Source organism: Nesoenas mayeri, assembly GCF_963082525.1.
Source record: "Nesoenas mayeri genome assembly, chromosome: 11".
NCBI lineage: Eukaryota > Metazoa > Chordata > Aves > Columbiformes > Columbidae > Nesoenas > Nesoenas mayeri.
Window position 1 is genome coordinate 21,795,834 of NC_137563.1, and position 22,694 is coordinate 21,818,527.

The 22,694-nt window shown below is 44.2% G+C and overlaps 1 protein-coding gene across 1 annotated transcript; it reads left to right on the forward strand.

Annotated features, from left to right (window-relative positions):
- LOC308044765 (ral guanine nucleotide dissociation stimulator-like 1) lies at window positions 1-13,859 on the forward strand (the record flags this gene model as incomplete). Its single annotated transcript, XM_080351635.1, has 12 exons — window positions 1-36; window positions 1,211-1,312; window positions 3,639-3,847; window positions 5,221-5,298; window positions 5,742-5,923; window positions 7,349-7,473; window positions 8,088-8,303; window positions 9,476-9,508; window positions 11,696-11,818; window positions 12,435-12,695; window positions 13,477-13,588; window positions 13,768-13,859. 12 exons carry the CDS (start codon window positions 1-3, stop codon window positions 13,857-13,859), a joined length of 1,569 nt encoding a protein of 522 aa, XP_080207761.1.
- Between the last annotated feature and the right edge of the window lie 8,835 nt (window positions 13,860-22,694).

Here is a 22,694-nt window from a genome sequence, read left to right on the forward strand (position 1 = left end):
ATGTTCCCACCAGCCATTCAGCTCAAGAAGGTGCAGGTAAGGTGCCACAGAGGGGACAGTGACTGATTGTCACTTCTCTTGCAGGAACAGGGCTTAAGAGCAGAAAGGAGGCAGAATGAGGTGGCCCAGGAGGTCAAAAAGCACACCAGACAGCTGGCACAGTCAGAATGAGAGCAGAGGGAGGTGTGAAAGAGGTGCAGGTGACCTGGTTGGGACAATGCTTCTCAGGTAACATGCCAGTGAAACACAGAGACAGACCAAAACATCAGTGAGTCCTGGAGTGGGTGAGAAAGATGCCTGGGAGAGAGGAGAGCACGGGGAGGTGGGAAACAGAGGGGGAGGTGGAAAAGATGGTATTGTCACTGAGGATGCTCCTGCTGGGCAGGTGTTTGTGAGGTCGGTGGTGGCTGAGTAGGTGTTAGGCCAGGAGAAGCTTTGTAGTTTGAGGAGGTGCTTGTGATGTCGTAGGTGGATGAGTAGGTGGCAGGCTAGGAGCATGTCCCTGGCTTGTGAAGATGCTTGTGATGCCACATGATCCTAAGTAGATGACAGTTTAGGGTCAGGTCTCTGCCCTGTGAAGTTGCTTTCATGGTCACTGATGGCTGAGTACTTTATAGGGCAAGAGTAGGCAGCTGGCTTATGCTTGCGATGTCGTAGGGGGATGAGTAAGTCATAGGGTACAAGGAGTCATCTGGTGCGTCCACGTGTTTAGAGGGAATCCTCAGCACAGCCCTGAAGATCTGCACATAGGACAGTACAATGAAAGAAAAACACCCAATGCTAGACAGACACTAATGACAATAAACCAAACTTCCCTGAGGTAAGAGTGTAAGCAGGAGAGCTTGAGGATCTGGGGGATTTCACGGAATAACTGTTCCAGGGCATTGCCCTTGCACAGTGGCAGTGAAAATGTATTGGTCTGTTAATGCAGTGGCTGTTAGTGCTGGGGTTCAGGAGATCTGGACTCTCTGGTTTAATTCTTACCTCTTTCATTGGCTTGTACAGTAATTTGTGCACTCAGCTCCTCTCTGCTTTCATTTTTAAGTCCAAAAAACCCCAGGTAACTAAAGGCAGCTAAAAAGTAGCAACTGAAGTGAGTGTTTTTGAGGCAGTTTGAGATCCTGGTGTTGGCATGCTGGTATCTGCAGCTGGTCCTTGTGCAGGGACCATGTTCCTTCTCTCTTGTTTTTCTTTGCCCTTTTCCTGGCAGAGCACAATTGAGGATGGAGGTGAAGGAGGAGCTGTTGACTGTGACACCCCGAAAAGAGTGCAGATCCAGCAGACTGACAAGGAAGGAGCAAGATGGCTCAGGGTAAGTCAAGCTGGCACAGTGGCATTTCGGATGGCTGCTCGTGGACTTTGAAGCACGTTCCAGGGAGCTGAATTCCACACGGATTGTCATGATATTAACTTTTAGCACTGGTTGCTCTCACTATTAAAAAAAAAACCAACCAAACCCAAACCAACAGAACACTGAAGTTGTGTGTCTGGATCATCTGCAATAACTCTTTCCTCCTGTTGACTCCTTTTCTTGATGTGTAAAAAAGATTTGACCAGTAGTGGCTGTGGGTCAGAGGGTACTTAGCGCAGAAACAAGGGTTTAGCTTATGGCCTGAGAAGCTGAACATTTGTCAATTATTTTGCACTGGCTGTGGCTCATTTCTGCTGTTAGGAACCTGTCTCAGGTCTCCCAAACAAATAGTCTTGGTGTTTTGAGTAATAAAGGTCTCTGAAAAGTCAGCAGAAACTTCCGCAAAACTTAAGTGAATACAGGTTCGGGTCTTATCTTCATATTGCTTTCTCAGACAGTTGAGAAATTAATTGTCTGCCTTTCTGCAAGAATTACAGCTCTGTACGCTTTTCAAAGGTATTTGAGAGCACGAAGGCTTTAGGGGTACGTGCAATGAGCTGAAATGCACAGGCACTCAGTTTGACAGCTGCTGAGGCCTGCACCATTGTCAGGCCCAGTCCCCAGCTGATTGAAGTGTCCTCACTTCATTGCAGTCAGTGCAGCTGTGGCAGGTTGAGCCAGATAGTCAGGAGGTGGGTAGAACTTTCATGTTAGGTTGTGATGTTTCTACATTTTCTTCAGGATCAAAGGCAATAATATAAGAACTTGCTTTGATGTAGTGTCCAGGTTGGCAGTATAAAGATTTTGAGTAGCAGATTTCCCATCTCTGCCTCCTGTTTTTACCAGGAAAAATATTAGAAAGTATTTTTGACCTCCTGTACATTTCCCAGCTGATGGTTTTGTGCAGCAGGTGGGGAGCATTTTGAGCATGTCTGTGTCCCATAAAGATACTTCAGAAAAGTAGAATTTTTTTCACGTTTCAGGGGTGTTGTTCCTTGTATGTAGGAGTTTACCAGGTTTTGATCATATTCTCAAGGGAAGATTTCTTAGTGATGCTGCATTTGTAGAGTGATTTGGAGGCTTTTCAGCTGAAAAGCGTTAGATGGTAAATTTTTGGATGTGTCTGAGAGAAATGCCGCTTTAACTGAAGATTTCATAGAACCTGTGTTGAAAGAAATATCGAAGTTTTTGTTAATTTTGAGTGAGCTGGGGTTTATTACCAATTCCTTTAAGTACTGAGAAGCTTGAAATCTTGCTTAGTAACTTCTTGTAGAGGTACCAGTAAGTGAAGAAACTTAGATCTTTTATGCTTCAAACATCCTGGGTTCTTGAATGGTTGGCCCTGTTATGAAAGAATGGTCAGTTTAGAAGCCAACCATAAGATTACAGCTTAAGCACTGGAAACACTTGGCTATTTAAATAGAAAAACATCTTTCTTATGTTTTAAAATTTGACAATTAGTGAAAGCAAAAGACAAATAGGCTGTGACTGACACAGTCATCCGCAGTTCCTTAAATTTCCAGTGTGAAGCTTTCATAGAAACAGCAAATTTCTTAGCTTTAAATTTAATATTAGACATCAAAGGATGGCAATCATAGATATTGTTTTTGTCACTAAATATTGATTGAGTGAAGCTTTAGACTTTAGTCACTACAGTGTTACAAAGTATTAAAAGCCATGGTAGTAGCTCATTATTGTAATAGATCCTTCACAAAAGCACCGTCCTGTCTGAAAAGAACTTGCAGACTGAATATCAAGCGCTGCTTGTCTGTACCCATGTTGTCTCAGCTGCTGGTCGGTATCCGAGGCTGTGGTATCAGTTTGGCAATCTGATGTTTCTGAAGTTACTTGTAGACATCGAGGCAATGGAGGGTCTTAACAAAACTTGAAAAGACAAAAGAGACTTGTGGAGATGCTGAGAGACAACACCTCCCTCTGTTTGAAGAGATGGAAACCAGCGGCACTTCCAGAAATGGTCTTACAGCTTGTTTCTTTTAGATAGTAATATATGATAGGATCATAAGATAACTTGATAGCAGTTAGACTATATAATATTTTTTGGAGAATGTCAGAGAAATTTCTTGAAGAAAAACTTATTGAAATCCTCCAGTATTTGATACAGCATTTGGCATTTGGAGAGCCAAAACTGACAGAATTTTGTTTAGTAACTAGAGATGGACTATTCCTGTGAAAAGATGGATTTTAATCTGTGTTTCATTGTGCAAGCTGTGTCAGGGCTCTGGCTTCTGTCTGAGCTTTGTGCTTTATTTTTGTTTCCACTTTGTAGGCCGAAGGGGACCAGTTACCTGCAGAACACACTGTCAGCCAGGACAAGACGTGCAACAACAGGACCCTAAAAGCTGGAACTTTGGAAAAGCTGGTGGAGAACCTTCTGATGGCTTTTGGGGATAATGATTTTATGTACATCAGCATCTTCCTCTCCACATACAGAGCTTTTGCTTCCACTAGCACTGTACTGGAACTGCTCTTGGACAGGTAAGAGCCTGGACAGAATGGAAACTGAGCCATCATTTATTATACGTGACAGCGGGATGTTGACAGGAATTTCTTCTACTACTTTTAGTGGACATGGACTTAATAACCTGATGGATAGGGATCAAGAATCCTGCAAAATTCAGCATAAACATACAGTGCATAAATGCACGCTGCCCACATCCCAACTCTCATTAAAGCTTAGGCACCAGGTGGGGAAAGTGTGCGGGGTCTGACTGCTAAGGAACCAAACTGGGACCGACACAAAAAAATCAATACGGGTTTCCCTTAAAAAAAACCCAGAATATGTGTGGGCTGTAAAGTCACACCTAGAATAGATTTCTACTTCTTCCGTCTTGCAGTCCCTTCTAAGTTTGATTGGTTTGTGGTGTTTTATGACCAGTCATTGAAACGTTCACACTTAGATGTATCATTAACTCCTCTTAAGCCGGTGCAAGGTGTGGTTTGAAAGGAGCTGTTCCAGCTGGTGCGAGGGCTCTCCCTTCAGGTCTCTCGAGGCTCAGTGTCCCCAGCTAAGCTCCCTGTGGCCATGACTATGCTGGTCCTGTCAGAGGGATGACTGGTTTGCCTGGTTTAGTCTGGGTTTGCTTTGCAGTGCACGGGGATATGTGCAAACCCTTGATCTCTGCCTCAGCTTTCCCAGCCACAGTGGAATTGTCCAACATGATGCCCTTGTCATAAGAGTGTTGAAACCTGAGTTCTTATTTTAAAGCCTTGGGTGGTGCTGAAGTTGTGAGCCATGGCAGGACAGAATAATGCTGCCTGCAAGGCACAGGCCTTGTCTGGGTAGGTAAGAGATTCTGCTTTGCCTTTGGAGTTGTGCCCCTGGTTTCCTCTTTCCCAGTGGCATTTTCACAGCCCCACGGCCATGCCCACTTGTGACAGCTGTGCCAGTAGTTTTGGCACAAGTGGGCGCTTGCCACCTAGAAAACTTGGTGTGGAATCACCCTTGGAGTGGGAAGGAATGGCAAATAGGGCAAAAACAGAAGCTGTGTTGGAGAAAACAGTTGTGTTCCAGCCTCCTTGTGCGCTGGACTGTTGCTCTGGGAAAGGCTGAGTGAAAATGGGCAGAAAGGGTCTTGGAGCTGTGAGCAGAGCAACTGTTTTGGTTGATTCCTCCTCTGTGCAGGCTGCTTCCTATGAATGACCAAGCTAGTCTGGAAGATACTGGCTGTTTCTTTAGGATTTTTTTCCTCTTCAAGCTCCTTAATTTTGCCCAACTCTTAGATTCCACATTTGTAGTTTGAGCTAGAAACACTCTTTAATTGTTTATGCTAATTGTATATGAATTACACTATTTGGGATTTTGCTTTTCCTCAGTAGAGGTTCCTCTAAACAGCCATCTCATTTTTCAGATATGGAAACCTGGAGATTTCAGGCTGCAAAGAATTTGGAAACCAGAATTCCCCTGAATCCACCACAGTGATCAGGATGTAAGTTTGGTTTTGCACTGCCCAGCGAGCCCCAGTCAGGGTTCAGTGTTGGAGGAGGACGTAGGCAGCAGAGCTGTTGTTTCCTTTGACAATTCACACCCCTGTTTGCTTCAAGGAGCTTGTGTAAATGCTGAGTATCAACTGTCATAACACATCCAATAATGCAACCCAGAGAAAATCTTGAATTTTTTTTTAATGGCTGCACTGGTTACTCAAGGTGTAATTGAAGACGCAGCCTTTAGTTTCTTATGAAGTAATATCTTAATAATATTTCTTGCATAAAAAGAACAAATTAAATTCTATGCTCAAATAAGTGTTCATACTGCCTTCACGTGGGGGATGAATGTCTCAGTGTTTCTGTTGTTATATTAGATACAGATTCATAGGATTGCATCAATACCTGCTGTATACAACCCATGTGTTCTCTCTGAATTTGCTCACAGTGCAATCACATCGATTTTACGAGCCTGGCTCGATCAGTGCACCGAGGATTTCCAAGAGCCATCGGACTACGTCTGTCTGATGAAGGTGCTGGATTATCTGAAGAGGAACATACCCGGCTCTGACCTGGAGAAGAGAGCGCAGAACCTCTTGGAGCAGTTCCAGAAAGAACTGGAAAATGACAGTAAAGTACCTTTCTCTGCTGTCTGTGTGTTCTCCCAGCATCAAGCCTGACACATCCCCTTATCCTGGGCAGAAAGGTTCCTGTGCCATGAGCTGAAAAGTCGTAGGAGCTCACGTAGCATGTGAATGACAACTAGAATCAACTTCCAGCTTTAGCAGAGGGGCAAGAGGGCATAATTCGTGTAATAAGGGATAAAGGAAATGACAGAGAAAACCCATTTCATCCCATGAAAATCCTGTCTGCCAGATGTTCCAGAAATACCCTGTGAATGCACAGTACTGTGAAATGTCCATCCGTGCCTGGTGGTGTCCTTTCCTGGGTTTGGTTTTCACCAGCCACACTAGGCGAGCTCACAGGAGCTCTGTTTAGATGCCTCTGGTATTCTGAGTGTCCTGGTTTTGGTTAAACAAGACCAAATGGCTTTGAGTGCATTTTCCTTTCTGCTAAGTTCTTCTACATGCATTTTTCTCAAGTTGGCTGTGTGTTTTTCACACCCCGTTGGCTCTGGACCAACCGGTAGGACCGGTGTGCAGAAAAGGCCCAGGTTTAGATGTAGTGCTGCGACAGACAAGGCTGCTGATAAACTTTGCACATCCTGTGAGAGGGGTGGACTTGCAGGGAGGGGTGGCCAGAACAGGTGACCCAAAGTGGCCAGCTAGGTAGGTGTTCCACACCATCCATGTTGTACAGCATCTAGAAACGGGAGATCACCAGGGTCTCACTCTCTTCATCCATGGCTGGCATCTGAAGAGGACCCTGCCTACAATCCTAGGCCTGGTTCCAGGCCCTGCATCCCTGAATCCAGCTCTGGTTTACTGCTGAGTCCAGCCCAGGGCATTGGGGTGCCTGTCCTGCGGCTGCTGGAGCCACAATTGGTTTCATATATTTTGCATTACTTTCTCTCCTCATTAGTATTACTAGTAAAGCATGTTTTAACTTTCCAACTGGTCTCTCTCCCTTCTTCTCTCCCCTTGAAATCTGGATGTAAGAGCATGCTCAATGCAATACTTTAGGGGTATAATTGCAGTCTTGTCTCTCTGCAGTTCAGCTTTTTTTTCAGACTATAGAGTGCATAAATACTGACAAGTAAATTATCAAAAATATGCAGTGTTAATAAGGAATTGTTGCAGAGATGGTGGGGATTTTGTCTTCCAAAGAATGGTTAGTGAATGGGTTAAGGCACTTCTCAGCTAAGAGACCCTGAACAGCTCAGTTCTCTCTGTTTCTTTTTCTTCCACCTCCTCTTTGCCAATTTAATCTTCTGGTCCTTATCTTTCTCACTAAAACATGCAGCACACTGAGGCTGTTACACCAGGCAGGACCCTTTGCATGTTCTGCTATTAGATGTAGTGGTTTTGGAAATATCTGCTTTGATAAATTGTTTGTTGTGTAAATTTACTAATTCATGTTTTCCATGCTGGACAGATGGGTTCCACAGCCTGTCTCCCTGTAACCTGGATGATGAAGAGGAACTGGAGGTCAGCAGTCCAGAAGAATTCTCTTGCTTCCAAGAAGAAGTTGTGGCAGAACAGCTGACATACATGGATGTGGTATGTAGATTTCATATGTATTACTTGAAATGCTCAGGGAAATAGTTCTGGGCTTCTAATTTATTTTTTTTTAAGAACAGCTCTGTTGCTGGGACACAGAGCACAATTCTGCTTGTTTATCCAAACTTGCTTCATTGATTGCGCTTTTCCTTCAGTTATTCTGAAGGTGTTGTCTTTTTTTTTAAAGTGTTAAAGTAGACTATGTAGCCTTTTTTTTGCAAAGTTTAATATTTGACCCCTCAGAAACAGCTTATTTTGACTATATTTTAGGCTACCTCACCTAAAGATGTATAAGTACTTTTAACTGTAGTGCTCCAATTTGGTTTGTTTCTATCAATCTCTTTCAAAAATATCATTATATAGAAATTTTTCCTCTTGGTTACGCAAGTGATACAAAGGTATCTCTTATTTTGCCAGGACTGTTTCGCTGACAGTTCTTTTAGGTCATCAAGCCTAAAGGGTTATGCCAAAGCGTGTGTTTTAAACTAAGATAAAACAAATATTTCCCTTTTAATACCATATTAGATTTAGATCCAAGTTGTACTGTAAACATGCATTTCTTCCTGTGGGCAATAGCGATCCAGGCTGACTTGGACACCTCTGTTTCCCCCTAGACACTCTTCAAGAAAGTTGTGCCCCACCACTGTCTGGGCTGCATCTGGTCCCGAAGGGATAAGAAAGAGAACAAGCACCTAGCAGGGAGCATCAGAGCCACCATCTTGCAGTTCAACAGCATCACCAACTGTGTGGTCAGCACTGTCCTGGACAGCAAAGAGCTCAAAACACACCAAAGAGCCAGGATTTTGGAGAAGTGGATTTGTATTGCATGTGTAAAGCGTTTATTCATGACTGTTTAATGTTCCTTGTACCCATTTATCCACCTTCTTAGAAGAATCTCATACCTGCGGTGTGATTGAGAACCCTCAGCAGGGTCAGTGTCCCTGCAGCATTTCTGTGTGTCAAATATGGCCTGGAAGCACCAGAAGATCCCAGGAAGGTTCCTGGGATGTGCAGTGTGTCACTGGATGTGTTTTGGTGCTGTTATCTTTTACCTGCCCAACTGTTAACGATTCCTGAGAAAAAAATAGGAACCTGATCTGATTTAGAGTGCTTACAAATAACTTAAGTGATTTAATCTTTTCCTGTACAGGGACATAATGCTGATGTTTGAAGAGCTTTCTGACATCTTCTCTGACTGTGACAACTTTTCAACAAGCACCTGCTGATGAAGGTGGGAATTAGCTTAAGTTGCAAGGCTTGTGATCTCAATCAAAGCCGAGCTCAGCCCTGTTTCTAACCCACTGAACTCCCATATGCGGTGCTTTGGGGAAGACAGGTCTGTAAATCCCGGGCTTTTCTGCTGGCGCAAGAGGTGCCGCACAGCGCAATTTAACACAGATGAGTTACAAATGAGCGCTTTGGCTTTATACCGCTCTGTACAGACATGAACCGCTGGCTAAAATACTAAGGATGATGTCATGAAAGCATCATTTACAAAAGCACTGTTTGGTGAAGCAGACTAGTTGTATTTTGTTTGCTTACACAAGAGTATTCTAGCCTTCCAATTATTATTATTATTATTTCTCAGTCAATTAATCCACTGTTGCTCTGATCGTTTGCAGAGTCACACAAGGCACGGTACCTTACCTTGGTACCTTCCTCGCTGATCTTGTGATGCTGGACACAGCCCTTCAGGACTATTTCGAGGTAATTTGGGGCAATTTTTGGAATCCTAAATATCCTCCCTCCCTTCCCAGCACTGTGTCTGCTTCTATATCTTCCACTGGGTTCTAGTGCAGTTCTTAAAAATGGAGGAATCTATTTAAAAAATAGGTACACAAGTGCTGTGGTTTGTCCCAGAGCTGGAAGCAGGTATTTGTAGAAGCCTTTGCTCAGGGCAGCTCTGTCCTTTCCCTTGGTGTTGCTACTTCATCCTGTTTGTGATTAAATCCAACTGAGCCTGTGCTCCTCTCCTCTGATCCCTTCTCTGTCCTTCCAACAGGGCGGCCTGATCAATTTTGGGAAGAGGCGAAGGGTAAGTGGAACGTTGACTATTCTGTGATCGTTAGTTTCCTGATGCTCTCTGCTACAGCATTCTCTTGGCAAGGCCTGTTGTCTTTGCTCAGGTGTATCCAACAGCCGCTGATTTTAAGACAGTTTGTGGAGAAGGAGCAGATCCCTGGCACACTGTGAACCTCTGCCATTCTGTGAGGGCTGGCATGGGAAGAGAAATTCCTTTTAGATGTGGGCAGCAGGGGAAGCGGAGCTGCAGGGCACTCATTGCCACAGGATTTACATCTGGCGTGTGCACATCCCTCCATTTGGTGTTCATGGGAACTCATTACACATGTGTGTTCTGTGTGCCGGGAGAGAATGAGACCTGCTGGTGTGAGACCTTTGCTTTCCACAAGATACAGTTTGTAACCATCTTCCTTGTGCTGCAGTAAATAGTTGTGGGTAAAAGGTGCAGAGAGCGAACCAGGTACCTGGGACTGAGAAATCGAGGCTCAGCATTTCCTTCCAGCCTGAGCCTTGTTGGTCAGAGATCAGTAGGAGTAAAGGTGCCAGGGTTTCCTCTGTCCGATGGCAGTCGCACCAGATCTCTGCTCTGGGGTCTGCAAGCAGACATGGTTTGACTGTGATGGAGCTGTTGCCTTCCCTCAGCTGCTCCCAGCTCCACAAATCACTGCTCGGACTTGCTGTGTGTGCAGAACCGCACGGGCCAGGGTACTCATGAGATACATGAGCTGCTCCGTGCTCATCGGTCCAGCTCTGCACAAACCAGCAGCAAAGCTGAACCACGCTGAGTGTTCAGCTCTGATTCTATAACCCGTTCTAACATGAGGGATTTATATGAATTATTTTGGCCAAGCGTGTGTGCAAGCAGAGTTAGGGAAGAGCAACACATTCCAGTCACACGTTAGGGGCAGCGTTTTGTGTTCCTCTGGTGCAAGTGTGGGTGCATGACATGCAGAGCCGGGCAGGATCAGGCTCTGCTTTCATCACAGGCACCTCTAGTTACTTCCCTTGCTTAGTGCCTGAGAACCACCTACATACAGAGCGTGATTCCTCTCTTGGCACTAGTCTGACCAGTGCAGGGGTGAGCGGGAAGGGTGAGCTGAAGAATTGCATTGTTTGAGAAACTGGTTATTGAAATAGTCTCTTCTTCAACTGAAACTGAACTTTAGGTCAAACTCAGTTTGTCCTGGATCTGTTGTTGCATGTGTTTATTATATTAATGACTCTGGCTTTATTTTTCTAATTAGAATTCCTATTTTATTATTTGTTTTCTTAGGAATTTGAAGTAATCGCCCAAATTAAGCTCTTGCAGTCTGCATGTAACAGCTATTGCATGACACCAGAAACCAGTCTGCACTGGTTTAGGAGGCAGCAGCATTTAAGTGATGAGGAGAGGCAGGTTGTCAGCCCAGCTGGCGAAGCAGCTCTTCTTCCCCCGCAGGCAGGTTCTCTCAGCTTTGAGCTCTGTGCTGTCAGGAGCTGCTGCACACTGCTGCTCCCAGAGAGTGGAAATACACACAGACAGAGCTGTGTTCCTCGTTGTGGGGATGCAACCCTCTGTGAAGTGGGAGTAACCCAAGGTGTCTCAAATTCCTCAAATATTGCCACTTTGAGATATATATCTAGTAGTACTGCCTGTTCTGCAGTTTCCGTCTTTCATGTGAAATTGAAGCATCTGCTGACAAGAGCATCACATCAGCTTGATCTCAAAAGAGCATGGTGAAGAGATTCAGCCTGTGAGTACGACAGGGAGAGGGGGGTTTGGTGTGTGAATATGAACCAGAATAAATCAAACACCAGCTGACAATCTTGGCTGGGGATCCAGAGCACTGCAGTACTGTAAGGAGACACCATCAGCTAGAAATATGTATTTCTGTCTGGAGCTGTCCCTTTCTATTGGTGTAAGTAGTCATGAGAATTACTGACTCAAGACATTAGAAATAACCCTAAGGTGTCAGACAAAGGAACAATTTTGGTGCTGGATTATAAATTCAATTCAAATTTGCAGTAGCAAAACAGGGTAAATAAGGATAGAGTCTAATTTGATATACACATAGAAACAATAGGCCACTCAAGACAGGAAAATGCAACACTACATCAGATTTTTGAAAGCAAGTGACAGCTTTGCTCAGTCCAGCTCTGTTGTGTTTTTCCTCACCGGCTGTTGCACTTTGTTTTCTCTTCTAGGCCGTTCCTGGGCTAGGGGGTAGGTGCCCATAGCACACCCATCAAAGCACAGCCCAAACCTGCTCCAGGTGGGAGCTCTGGGGACAGCACCATCACCATCATCCCTCCCACCGACACTCCTGAGGAGCCTCAGCACAAGGTAGGGCCTGGGCCCTGTTTTCAGCACAGCCTGTGCGAGGCTGCTGACGCTGCCGGCAAGCCCAGGTGCTTGCCCAAGCCTGTGGGTCTTGACTGAAGCGTTGCTTGCAGTGGAATGGGGGGACTTGAGCTCTGGGAAAGGCGATTTTGGTGGGAAAGCTCATCTGCATAAGCCCATCCTAATTCTGGGGCAGGCAGAGCAGCTGAGCGAGTGAGAAGCAGGTGAGGTCAGAGCTCGCCAGCCCTGTGGTTTGACCTGCCAGGAACTGCCCAGACCAAGCCTTGTCTGGGCTGGGTTCCATTCACAGGGAGCTTTGTCCTACAGACTCTGCTCTTTTGACCTAAACTGCCTTAACGGGGTTGCTGATGCCCTTTTTAAGGCTATTTTGCTCAAGGGTTTCATATCAGGGTTTAGCTTATGGATCTTTTAAATGAAATTGTACTAAATATTCTTAAACCAAATGAAGCATGATATGTTGGACTCTGACATTCATCAAAGGTTTAAACTGTCGAGCTGGAGCAGTTTTTAGTGTGATTTTGATTATTATGTATTCCTCCAGAAAAACGCACAAGATGTCTGGGTTATAAGAATGCTTTCCTTTTTCTCTGCTGTGTAGCTCCCTGAAACCTCCTCCTCCCATACCACCAACCACACCACAGACACATCTTCTGTGGGGTTGTCATGTTTCATCTTGTCTCCTCCCTTGCTGCCATCTGATGCCAAGTGTTCCAAGAAGTGCCTCGACTCAGTGACACCTATTACATCAAAAGAAGTGCCTCCAGTGCAGCCAGTTTATAATGAGCAGAATGGAGACAGCTGCATCATCCAGACCAGCCTAGAAGGTGACAGAAGTGGCAACATCTACAAGAGCATCCTGGTGAGTGGTGTGGAACAGCAAAATGCTGTTATTGTGGGTGATGTTTTCACCCCAGGTGACTTAAATGGTGCTTTTAGTTTTGGAAACACCTGTGCCCTGATCAAATCTCCCTGACAGGGAAAATGACAAATGTTACAAATCAAAACGTGGAGCAGGGTATGAATGAGAGGTTTGCAAAGAGCATCTCTCAAAGTTTCTGATCTTGAAATTGAAGCTTGTATTTGATCAACAATTCCAAGTGAAGCATTCTGAGCAAGTGCTGGCTTTGCAGCTCCTGCTCTTCTGCCAACACCGGCTGTTGTGTCTCCAGCTCAGCACTGGGGTGCATAACTGTGACACAAGGTGCCGCTTCCCCAGCAGAGAGCAAACCCAGCTACAAGGCCCAAAATATTTGCAGGATGTCAAAGGAAGTGTTTAGCACAGGAGACTGTGGATTAATGGATGTCTGCAAACAGCAGCTGGGGCAGCTATTGCTGTGGACTTTGGTGGCTGCTGAGAACAAGGTCTCACCTCTCCAAGTGGTTGCTCAGGAGAGCAGAGGCTGTGATTTACTGCTGCCTCTTCTAGAACAGCGTCTGTTGTCTTGAACTAAATCAACCACCACATGTCACAAAGAGCATGTTTTAGTACCTGGCAGAATCTACGAATTAGTTACTAACCCTTTGTAATTTTTCAGTTCTTGGAAGTCTTTCCAGTCTGCAGAAAGACAGGCCTTTGCTAATTATTAAATCATTATAGACTGAATAAAGCAGAAGCTCTCATTGCAATTGTCTCTTTCCAGCTAACTAACCAAGAGAAGGCTCCTGCTGTCATCCAGAGCGCCATGGAGAAGCACAACTTGGAGTCTGGGTCAGCTGCTTATGAGCCGGTACAGATCACCTCTGAGGACAAAGGTGGGGAAGCAGAACTCTGCTGCTACTGCTTGAACAGTTCTGCTGCATTTTGAAGGAAAGAGAACATGTGAAGCAACGTCAGAAACACTATCGACACTTTGTCACAGCTGGCGCTGAGAATAAAGCCCTAACGCTGAGTGGTGTGCAAATTAACGCTTGCTCTGCTCCCTCTTTTGCAGAGCTGGTGATCCCACCCAAGGTGAATGTGTTCTATGGCATGAACACCTGGGGCAACTTCAATTTCATCCTGAGAAGAAAAGCTGCAGCATAGAGGAGACTGCAGTTAATATATTTTAATGACTGATCTTTGTATTTATATATAATCTTTATTTAATATTTAATGTTTGTGTAATACGTATGTAAACTTTTTCCACCAGTTCTTGGCTGGACTTAATTTATTTTAATACTTGAGGTTTATATCATATTTAATCTTTACATCCTCTATAGGACCATTCAATATTGTGTGAACTTTTAAATATCTGTCCTTTATATAATACTTTATATAAATATATACATATATATATAATGAGTACGAACGCAGACTTTCAGGCACAATGTCTGCACAAGCGCTGCGTCAAGTCTGCAGGTATCCTAGACATTGATAGTCGAGACCACCACTTGCAACTGTGCCAAACTACCAAACACTTAAAAGAAAGACACTCAATCTCACACAAGCATACAAGTGTTTGCCCTCAGCTGTATATCAGGGACAAGCTTGTGAAGAGATGCCCTGTTGCTCTTCCGTGTTATGGCATGGTATGTTTGGTTTCTCTTGGAGATCAATTGCTAAGCGTCTTTCCTTGGGTGACTGTGAAGCATTTGCCACAAGAGAGAAGTACCACGGAGCAGCATTCAGTACTCCTTATGACTGTCTTTGTTCCTTTACTAGCAGAGCTCCCTTGCATCTGTCCGCATGAGAAATGCAGGACTGTGCAACACGTGGAACCTTGCCAACAAACAGTGTGTAGTGGCAGAGACCCCTCGCCCCAGGGGGATGGGGTTGTCCCCAGCCTGGCTGAGAGGTGAAGCCAGAGACAAAAGAAACTAAAGGAGCACCATTAGAAGGTAACAATGAGTGAGCAATCACTGGACACAGGCGTGCAGAGCGCGTGGACAGTACATGCAGCCTATCAGGTTATTGTATAGCACGAGTCACAACCAATCACATTGTTGTAAGGCGTGTGGACAGGGCAGCTTTGCTATAAAGCTAGCCCGGTCCAACAATAAAGTGAGCATCACATTGGTGTGTCAGGTTCTGTGTCTCGCATGGAAAAAGCAACATTTTGGTGACGCCAACGTGATATGTCGTATCAAAGGAAGATCATTGGGACGTGAAGACATGAGGAAAAATGCCACCTGGAGGGCGAGGATAGTCCTGCCCTTGAAGAATAGCGGAAAGTAGGCCTACGGGGAAGCAGGTGGCATGGGAAACACAGCATCCACGGAAGAAAAAATAATAATGAAAAGTATTCTGCAGCTGGCTGCACGAACAGGAAGGTATTTTGAAAAAGACGCGTTAAAGCGTCTGCTCTGATTCACCCAGTGGAAGTGGTGTGTCCGATCTACAGATGAATTTTTTTCTCCCGGTACATGGGAGGACATAGGGACCGAACTAGGGGAAGCGGTCACAAGGGGGAGCTGCGAGGCTTGCGACCTCATCGGACCTTAGCGGGAGGTCAGGCAGCTGATGCAGGAAGTCTCAGAGGAACCGGAGTTGTGTGCCATGCCCCCGGAGCTTCCCGCAACGAGCTGCTCCCCCTCTGAGAACTCCGAAAAATCAATACCGCTGGTATGTCCCTTATCAGATTTGGAGTTCTGGAGTGGAAAGCAAATTATACCCTCTGCACCCTTTGAGCCATTGCCTGCCTCCGACAACAAACGGCAGCAACCAGCAAGTTTCAACAAGCCAGGACAAGTTAATCCAGCTGACATGCCTCTGCCGGAGGATCCGATGGAGCACCAGGATGGAGCACCGCAGAATCACTCTGACTTCCAGGAAGAGAGCCGTGTGCAGAGTCTGAAGGACTTACTGAGGTGGCAGGAAAGCCAGATGCAAGAAGTTCTAAAAGCTATGAAATGACTAGATGGAGGTAACAGTAAAACTTCACGGTTAATAGCATATAAAAAGGTGTCAGATGCAATTAAGGATGGGTTGGAAGCAATTGGCAGGGAATGTGAAAAACGGGGAAAACAGGAAAGGGAGGGGGCGGAATTAAACCTCACTCCTGAGGAGCTCCGTATTAAAAGGGAGCGAATACAATAATGGGCTAGACAATGTGTTGAAGATGGGATGTGGTCTGTAAGAGAAGCAGATGAATATTTGAGAGCGCGATATGGAAAAGGGCTGGTGACTGGGTTAGCAGATCTGTTTGCAAATATGCATCGACTTACTGATGCACCGGGAAACACAAGGGAACTGTATAGCAGTGATAGTAATGATAATTTGGGTGCTGCCCCTGTGCATCAGGGTAGAGATATTCCTCGAGATCATTCTTATAATGCAGGGCAACGCTGGCAAGGGGTAATCAGAGATGCAACCATTGAAGGGATTATGTTACCTGGTAGTATTACAGCAATGCCAGTGCACATAGATAATAGAGGACAAGGGCAGTGGTCACCCTTTGACTGGAAAATGGTTAAGCAATTGCAAAGTGCAGTTATGCAACATTGTATGGATAATAAGCATGTGATGCAGCTAATTGATGCATTTTTCAAGGGGCAAGTACTAACTCCAACAGATATTAAGGCATTGATGGAGTTATTGCTTCCCCCAACAGGGTATTTGCTGTTCTTGGACAAGTGGCAGGGGAAGGTGGAATTGGCAGTATTAGAAAATGTTCATTTACCAGCTGATGATCCATTGCGATTAGCCAGCATGGACCAATTACTGGGTCGTGGGCAATATGTGGATGGTACCCCTCAGGCAGCACTTCTTCCAAGGATTTTGCAGCAAACGCAAGGGCTTGCTCTGGCAGCAGTGGAAGAATTGCCAAATATAGGTAACCCTGTGCCACCCTATTCTACAACAAAGCAGGATCCTGGGGGAGCATATATGAAGTTTTTGGACTGTTTAAAAGAAGCTATAGATGCTTCTCCTAACCTGACTCCAGAGGCAAAAACTGCTGTGGGGAAAGATTTGGCCATGAATGCAAACACCCAATGCCAACAGATATTAGCCAGTTTGGGAAAAACTGCTTCTCTGGCAGAGATGGTGGAAGCCTGTACATGGGTACCGATTATGCAACAGGAGGTAGAAAAGGCAAAAATACATGCTCGAGCCCACGCTGCAGCCTTGGCTGCAGCACTTAAGCCTGCAATGAAAGGCCGAAGCCCTTCTTCTTGCGGCCTAACATGTTTTACTTGCAGACAGACAGGACATCTTAAAAGAAACTGCCCTCAGTACGCTTAGCAGCATTACAAAAATGGCATAACTGCCCAATTAATCTGGTAGCAGATTCTCTTTATGTTGTGGGAGTTGTACAAAGAATACCTAGAGCACTTTTGCAGCAAGTTTCCAATTCCTTGTTGTTTGAAGCACTGTTAGATTTGTGGAACGTGTTAGATTATAGGACAGCACCAGTATTTATAATGCGTATAAAAAGCCATACTAACATACCAGGTGGTCTAGTTGAGGGAAACAGCATTGTAGACAAACTTGTGGCAGTAACAGATATATCTCCTTTTGAACAAGCCAGACAAGAATTCTTTCATCAGTCCTCAGCATCACTCTAAAAACAGTTTGCACTTACGAAGGAACAAGCTCGAACCATTATTGCAGCTTGTCCTGATTGTGCCCACATAGTGCCTCTCCAACAAAAGAGAGTAAATCCTCAGGGCTTGCAGCCAGGTCAGTTATGGCAAACTGATATTACTGAATTTGCACCATTTGGCCAACAAAAGTACATTCATGTGCTCATAGATACCTGTTCAGGACTGCTGTGGGCTACAGCTTTGACCTCAGCAAATGCAAAAGCGGTAAAGCGTCTTTTATTACAAGCTTTTGCTGTCACGGGTGTCCCTACACAAATCAAAACAGACGGTGGTCCCGCATACCATTCTGACACACTTGCAACCTTCCTCATCCAGTGGAAGGTACAACACCTGTTCAGAGTCCCTCATAATTCTACTGGCCGGGCAATTATTGAGCGTGCACACTGCACCCTGAAAAATCTTTTGTCCATTTTGAAAAAACAAGGGGGAATTGGTGTGAGCCCAGAAGAGGTATTGATGAAGGTATTGTGTGTGCTGAACTGGCTTAATCCTAAAAGTGAAACTGAAATGGAACCTGTTGTTATGCACTATATCAAAAATGTCAAAGATTTTTCCGAAAACGTACCTAAGGTTATTGTGTTTAATCTGACAACACAACAATGGGAAGGTCCTGTGTCACTAATAACCTGGGGAAGGGGATATGCTTGTGTTTCTACAGGTAACCACAAAAATTCGTGGATCCCAGCAAAGTGGGTGAGACCTTGGTTAGCTAACAAAGAAGAAACCTATTGCAATGATGACAACCCTTAACCTCAGAGATGTTATCACTTTCAGCAACAGATGTAGCCAATGTTGAGAATACCACTTTGTAAAACAGAGCAGCAATTTTTTGTTATTGGCCATGGTCACAGTTATGAAATGTTTGATTGTTTGTGTTGTTTGAACTTAAAAGATAAAAAGATAAAAGATTTGCAGAACAAGAAAATTACAGAAGATGTTGGTTTTTTAGGTTGGATGCCTTGTTTGTTTAAAAGGAATAATGAAAACAGGTCTGTTCTTGTTAATTGTAATTGTATTAGCCTTAATGTTCTTACCCTGTATTTCGCACTGTCTTTAAAGCATGATACAGCGTATTGTTAATATTATATTAAATAAAAGAGGGGGAGATGTAGTGGCAGAGCCCCCCTCACCCCAGGGTGATTGTCGCCAGCCTGGCTGAGAGGTGAAGCCAGAGACAAAAGAAACTAAAGGAGCACCATTAGAAGGTAACAATGAGTGAGCAGTCACTGGACACAGGCGTGCAGAGCGTGTGGACAGTACATGCAGCCTATTAGGTTATTGTATAGCACGATTTACAACCAATCACATTGTAAGGCATATGGACAGGGCAGCTCTGCTATAAAGCTAGCCCGGCCTGACAATAAAGCAAACTCTATGGACATCACATTGGTATGTCAGGTTCCATGTCTCGCATGGAAAAAGCAACAACAGTACAGCTGTGCACTTACTCCAGCTTAAGCATGAATGGAGCCTACATCAAGGCACACGCTTGTGAACAGACAAACATTTGTAGGCACAAATGCTATCACGCACAGGGTCGTCGAAGAACAGGCACATATCTGCAGATACACTCCCAACATGTCTTCTCGTGCAGCCATGTATGCATGTATGCACTATGCCTACCATCAACGGACGTGTTTACCCTCAAGCACGTCAGTACGTTTCATGTACATCTTTCTGTCAATAGATGGCAGTGGGTACGCTTGTGGATGTGTGCATGTGTGTGGCCACGTGTTTGCTTATGCATCAGTGTGTGAAAAGGTATGTGCTTCTCTGTAGCTGTGTGTGTGTGCACGTGGTGGTGGGTGCACATCCCTGGGTGCTTGTGGAAAAGTTCCTGCATGTTTTCTGGTGAGGAATCGTGTGTGTGCACATGGACAAACAGAAGGTGTAGCAACTAGGTTCCAACACTGAAGAAGGCAGAAGGCAAGATTTCCCATGCTCTCTCTTTCTCTCCCTATACCTTGTCATGTAAACAAAACCACTAAGTCTGCAACCAGAAAGAGAGCTACAACTAAGTGTGCTGGACAGAGAAAATACCAGCAGATCATCTGTTCAAAACATTGTTTCTGATATATACTTGAACGCAAATACATTTGTGCTGCTGTGAGATTAAAGACGTCCATCTGAATATGTGATTGTGCACAGTGGTGCAATTGCTTGTTTATACATTCAGTCCTGGTGTGCGGGGCTTTCAGAACTGGGCCTGTGGAGATGTCTGCATAGATGTCGCTGTCTGAACATGCACACTCAATTGTTTACCAAAACATATGCAGACACATTTGAATACGTAGTTTTGCATGCACACGGGTACCTCTATTCGGAAGAGACAATGTAATGGCAGGAGCACACACAGTAAAAAACTGGACAATTTGCCTTTGTGTGAACATGCAACAGCCATCTATGCACTCACAGACTCATGAACTTGCATAAATGCAGTCACATAGCCACCAGTTTCTGAAGACAGGCTCTGCTGGTTTTGGCGTTTTTCAGGCACATTCCTGAAAGCCGCGCACACTGCTGTTCATTCGCTAAATGACTTCATTGGAAATGTTTCTCTGGTCGATGTGCTGCTCAGACTTTTTCTCATGTAACTGTGAAATGTCAGCGCAGGGAATCCATCTCTATCAAGGACACGTCAGTCATGCCTTGGTTTTCCTTTGTTGCCTCTGCCGAGATGATTTCCCTGGTCTCTGTTCACTGGAGCAGTCATGGCTGTGCTGTGTTACACACAGGCACAGCCAACACACACCAAGTGTCAACAGACCCACTCCGCTGAGCTCAACACTAGCACAGATGCACATGTGCGACGAAATCAACACACATGCTTGTGGAGGGAGAGACATGGACTCACACGTGTGTGGAGAGATGGATAGATACAGCAGGCACTAACGAACAGAGACTTTCAGGCACACTGTCTGAACACAGTATCCAGTCTGCAGGTATCCTAGACATTGATTATTGAGCCAGTTTGGCCCCAAGTCTGGGGATGTTTTGGACAGTTTTCAGAGGCCTCACTGGTGACAGGAGGGACAGCAGGCAGTGACAGGCCTGGGGCTGACAGGTGCCCCCTCTCCTAGGGGGCGCTAGGCTGCCACACCCAGTGGACATAGAACCTTAGTCACAATGCCCGCTACCGTGGTGAGGATGCGGTGATACTGCAGCTGACAGGGACACTGCAGGACTTGGTGTCAGCTCAGCAATTTCTCAGTTCCCCAGAGAAGGTGAATTCTGCAAATTGCTGGTATGGCTGTTGAAATGATGTCATCAGGTGGGTGTTTTGGTGTAACTGACTGAAAAACAGAGCAGAAATGGTGAAATATTCCCATGATATATGTGATCCCTGCACCAAACCACCATGACAGAGCCTAACTAGATCTGCAGCATTTTTTTTTGTTTGTTTTTACTTTCTTTTTTTTTTTTTTTTTACTCTTAAAACTGCCAGCAGGTCCCAGGGAACAGCTGCTGATGGAGCTTTCAAAGATTTAGACATATCCAGATTGCGAAAGTACAGTATAAAAAGCACCCTCATGGAGGAATCTTTTCATTTTAGTCTAAGTGTCTCAAGTAGTTGGGTTTTTTGTTTAGACCTAGTCTAAAAGGTCTGATGTTTTTTCTCCTTGTCTAAAGAAGAACGTGGTGTAAAATATAAATAGAAAAACCATCCTTGTGGAAGGATCTTGGTATTTTAGGCTCAGTCTAAGTTTCCCAAGTAGTTGGGGTTTGTTGCTTTTCTGCAAAAATATTTTGCTGCTTGTACATTCTCAAAATGTCTTGTTGGTGTGTGGAGACAATAGAAGTGTGATGTTACGTATAAAATTTTGCATTTGTATCTGTAAAGGGATTCTAATATTCTTATACGCTCATGAATTGACTAATTTATTTTTCTTTTCTGTATTTCTGTTGTTTACGGAATACACAGATGACAGTGCCCCAGTCCCTAAAAACTCAGCAGAAATTGTTGGGAGAATCGCGGCTGGAGCAGTTAAAGCTCCCGGCACAATACACATTTTGTAAGCATTCCTGTGGCTTTGTATTCTTTGTGAGGCATTTCAGTGTGGTTTAACTTTTTTGATGAATATTAGTTTACAGAGGCATTCAGATTGTATCTTGCTTATTAAAGCGGCTGTTAACTTTTGTTGTGATGGGGTAGATTTGCATGGATCTGACCCAAAGTAGACTTAGATTTTTTGGCCTATGTTTTTATGCCTGTGTTTTTAGGCCCACATTTTTTGGCCTAAAACTTTAGGCATACATTTTCAGGCTTACATTTATAAAACTACATTTTTAGGCCTACTTTTTCGGACCCACATTTTTAGGAGGTGAGGTTGGAATTCCAACAACAGTGACTCTTCAGATGATTCAACTGGGTTTTTTCTTGGGGTTGGTTGTTCTGAGACCCAAGTTGTAGATCCCATTTCCTGGACACAGAGAGATTCATTTGTTTATTTGTTTGCTTTTATAGTAAAGACATTGTAGCATAAACTTGGAATTTGTTCCCATCTGGGAAGAGTCTCTTTCTCAGTGTTTGACTATTTCTTCCATTGGGGTGAGGGGGGATGTAGCAGGTATTCATAGGCCCCAAACCTGAGTTTTTTGCACATTAAAAAGCAAATAAATATGAAAGAACAAAGTGACAGATCAATGAGTATGTGGAATCTCATCAAGTTTTCAAGTGTTATAAATATTTCCTAAAATATTGCAGTGCTTTCAAGATTACCTTGAAGTAGTTGACTGGTAAATGGTCTTGATCTGGATTTGCCACTTAGGTTGAATACAGTGTGTCTTTTATGTGTTTTTTATATTTTGTCTTTATTTTAATGTCAATTGCATTTATTGTATTCCAAGTAATTCAGATGGATTTTTATTTCTTGAAAATAGTTATTTTTCTGGCTTTTTTACTAGCATGTGTATCAACACAAAGTCCATCTTCATAAATACAGTTTATTTGGCTTTTTTTTTTCCAGGTTTCTGTATGTATTTCAAAGCAGAACTTAGTGTGGTAGGAAGAAATCACTGGAAAGTTTGCCCATGATTGTGGAACAGTAAGACGACAGCATTTGAATTTGTTACAGCTTTTTTTGTGCTGCTGTCCCACTGTTACTACGCTCTGTCTTGAATGTACAATTGAATACGTGTTTAATTTTTTGTGAACAGATCAATGACTCTCCTGCACCTCTTTCTCTGGCACAACTTATTAAGGTATTACAATAGAATATAAGGTATATATTCTTGTCAAATACTTTAATACTTTCTGGAAGAGAAAAAAAATAAACTAACCAAACCAAATCTGAGAGGAAAAAAACTGGGGAGAGTGACTGCTTTGAAATAATGT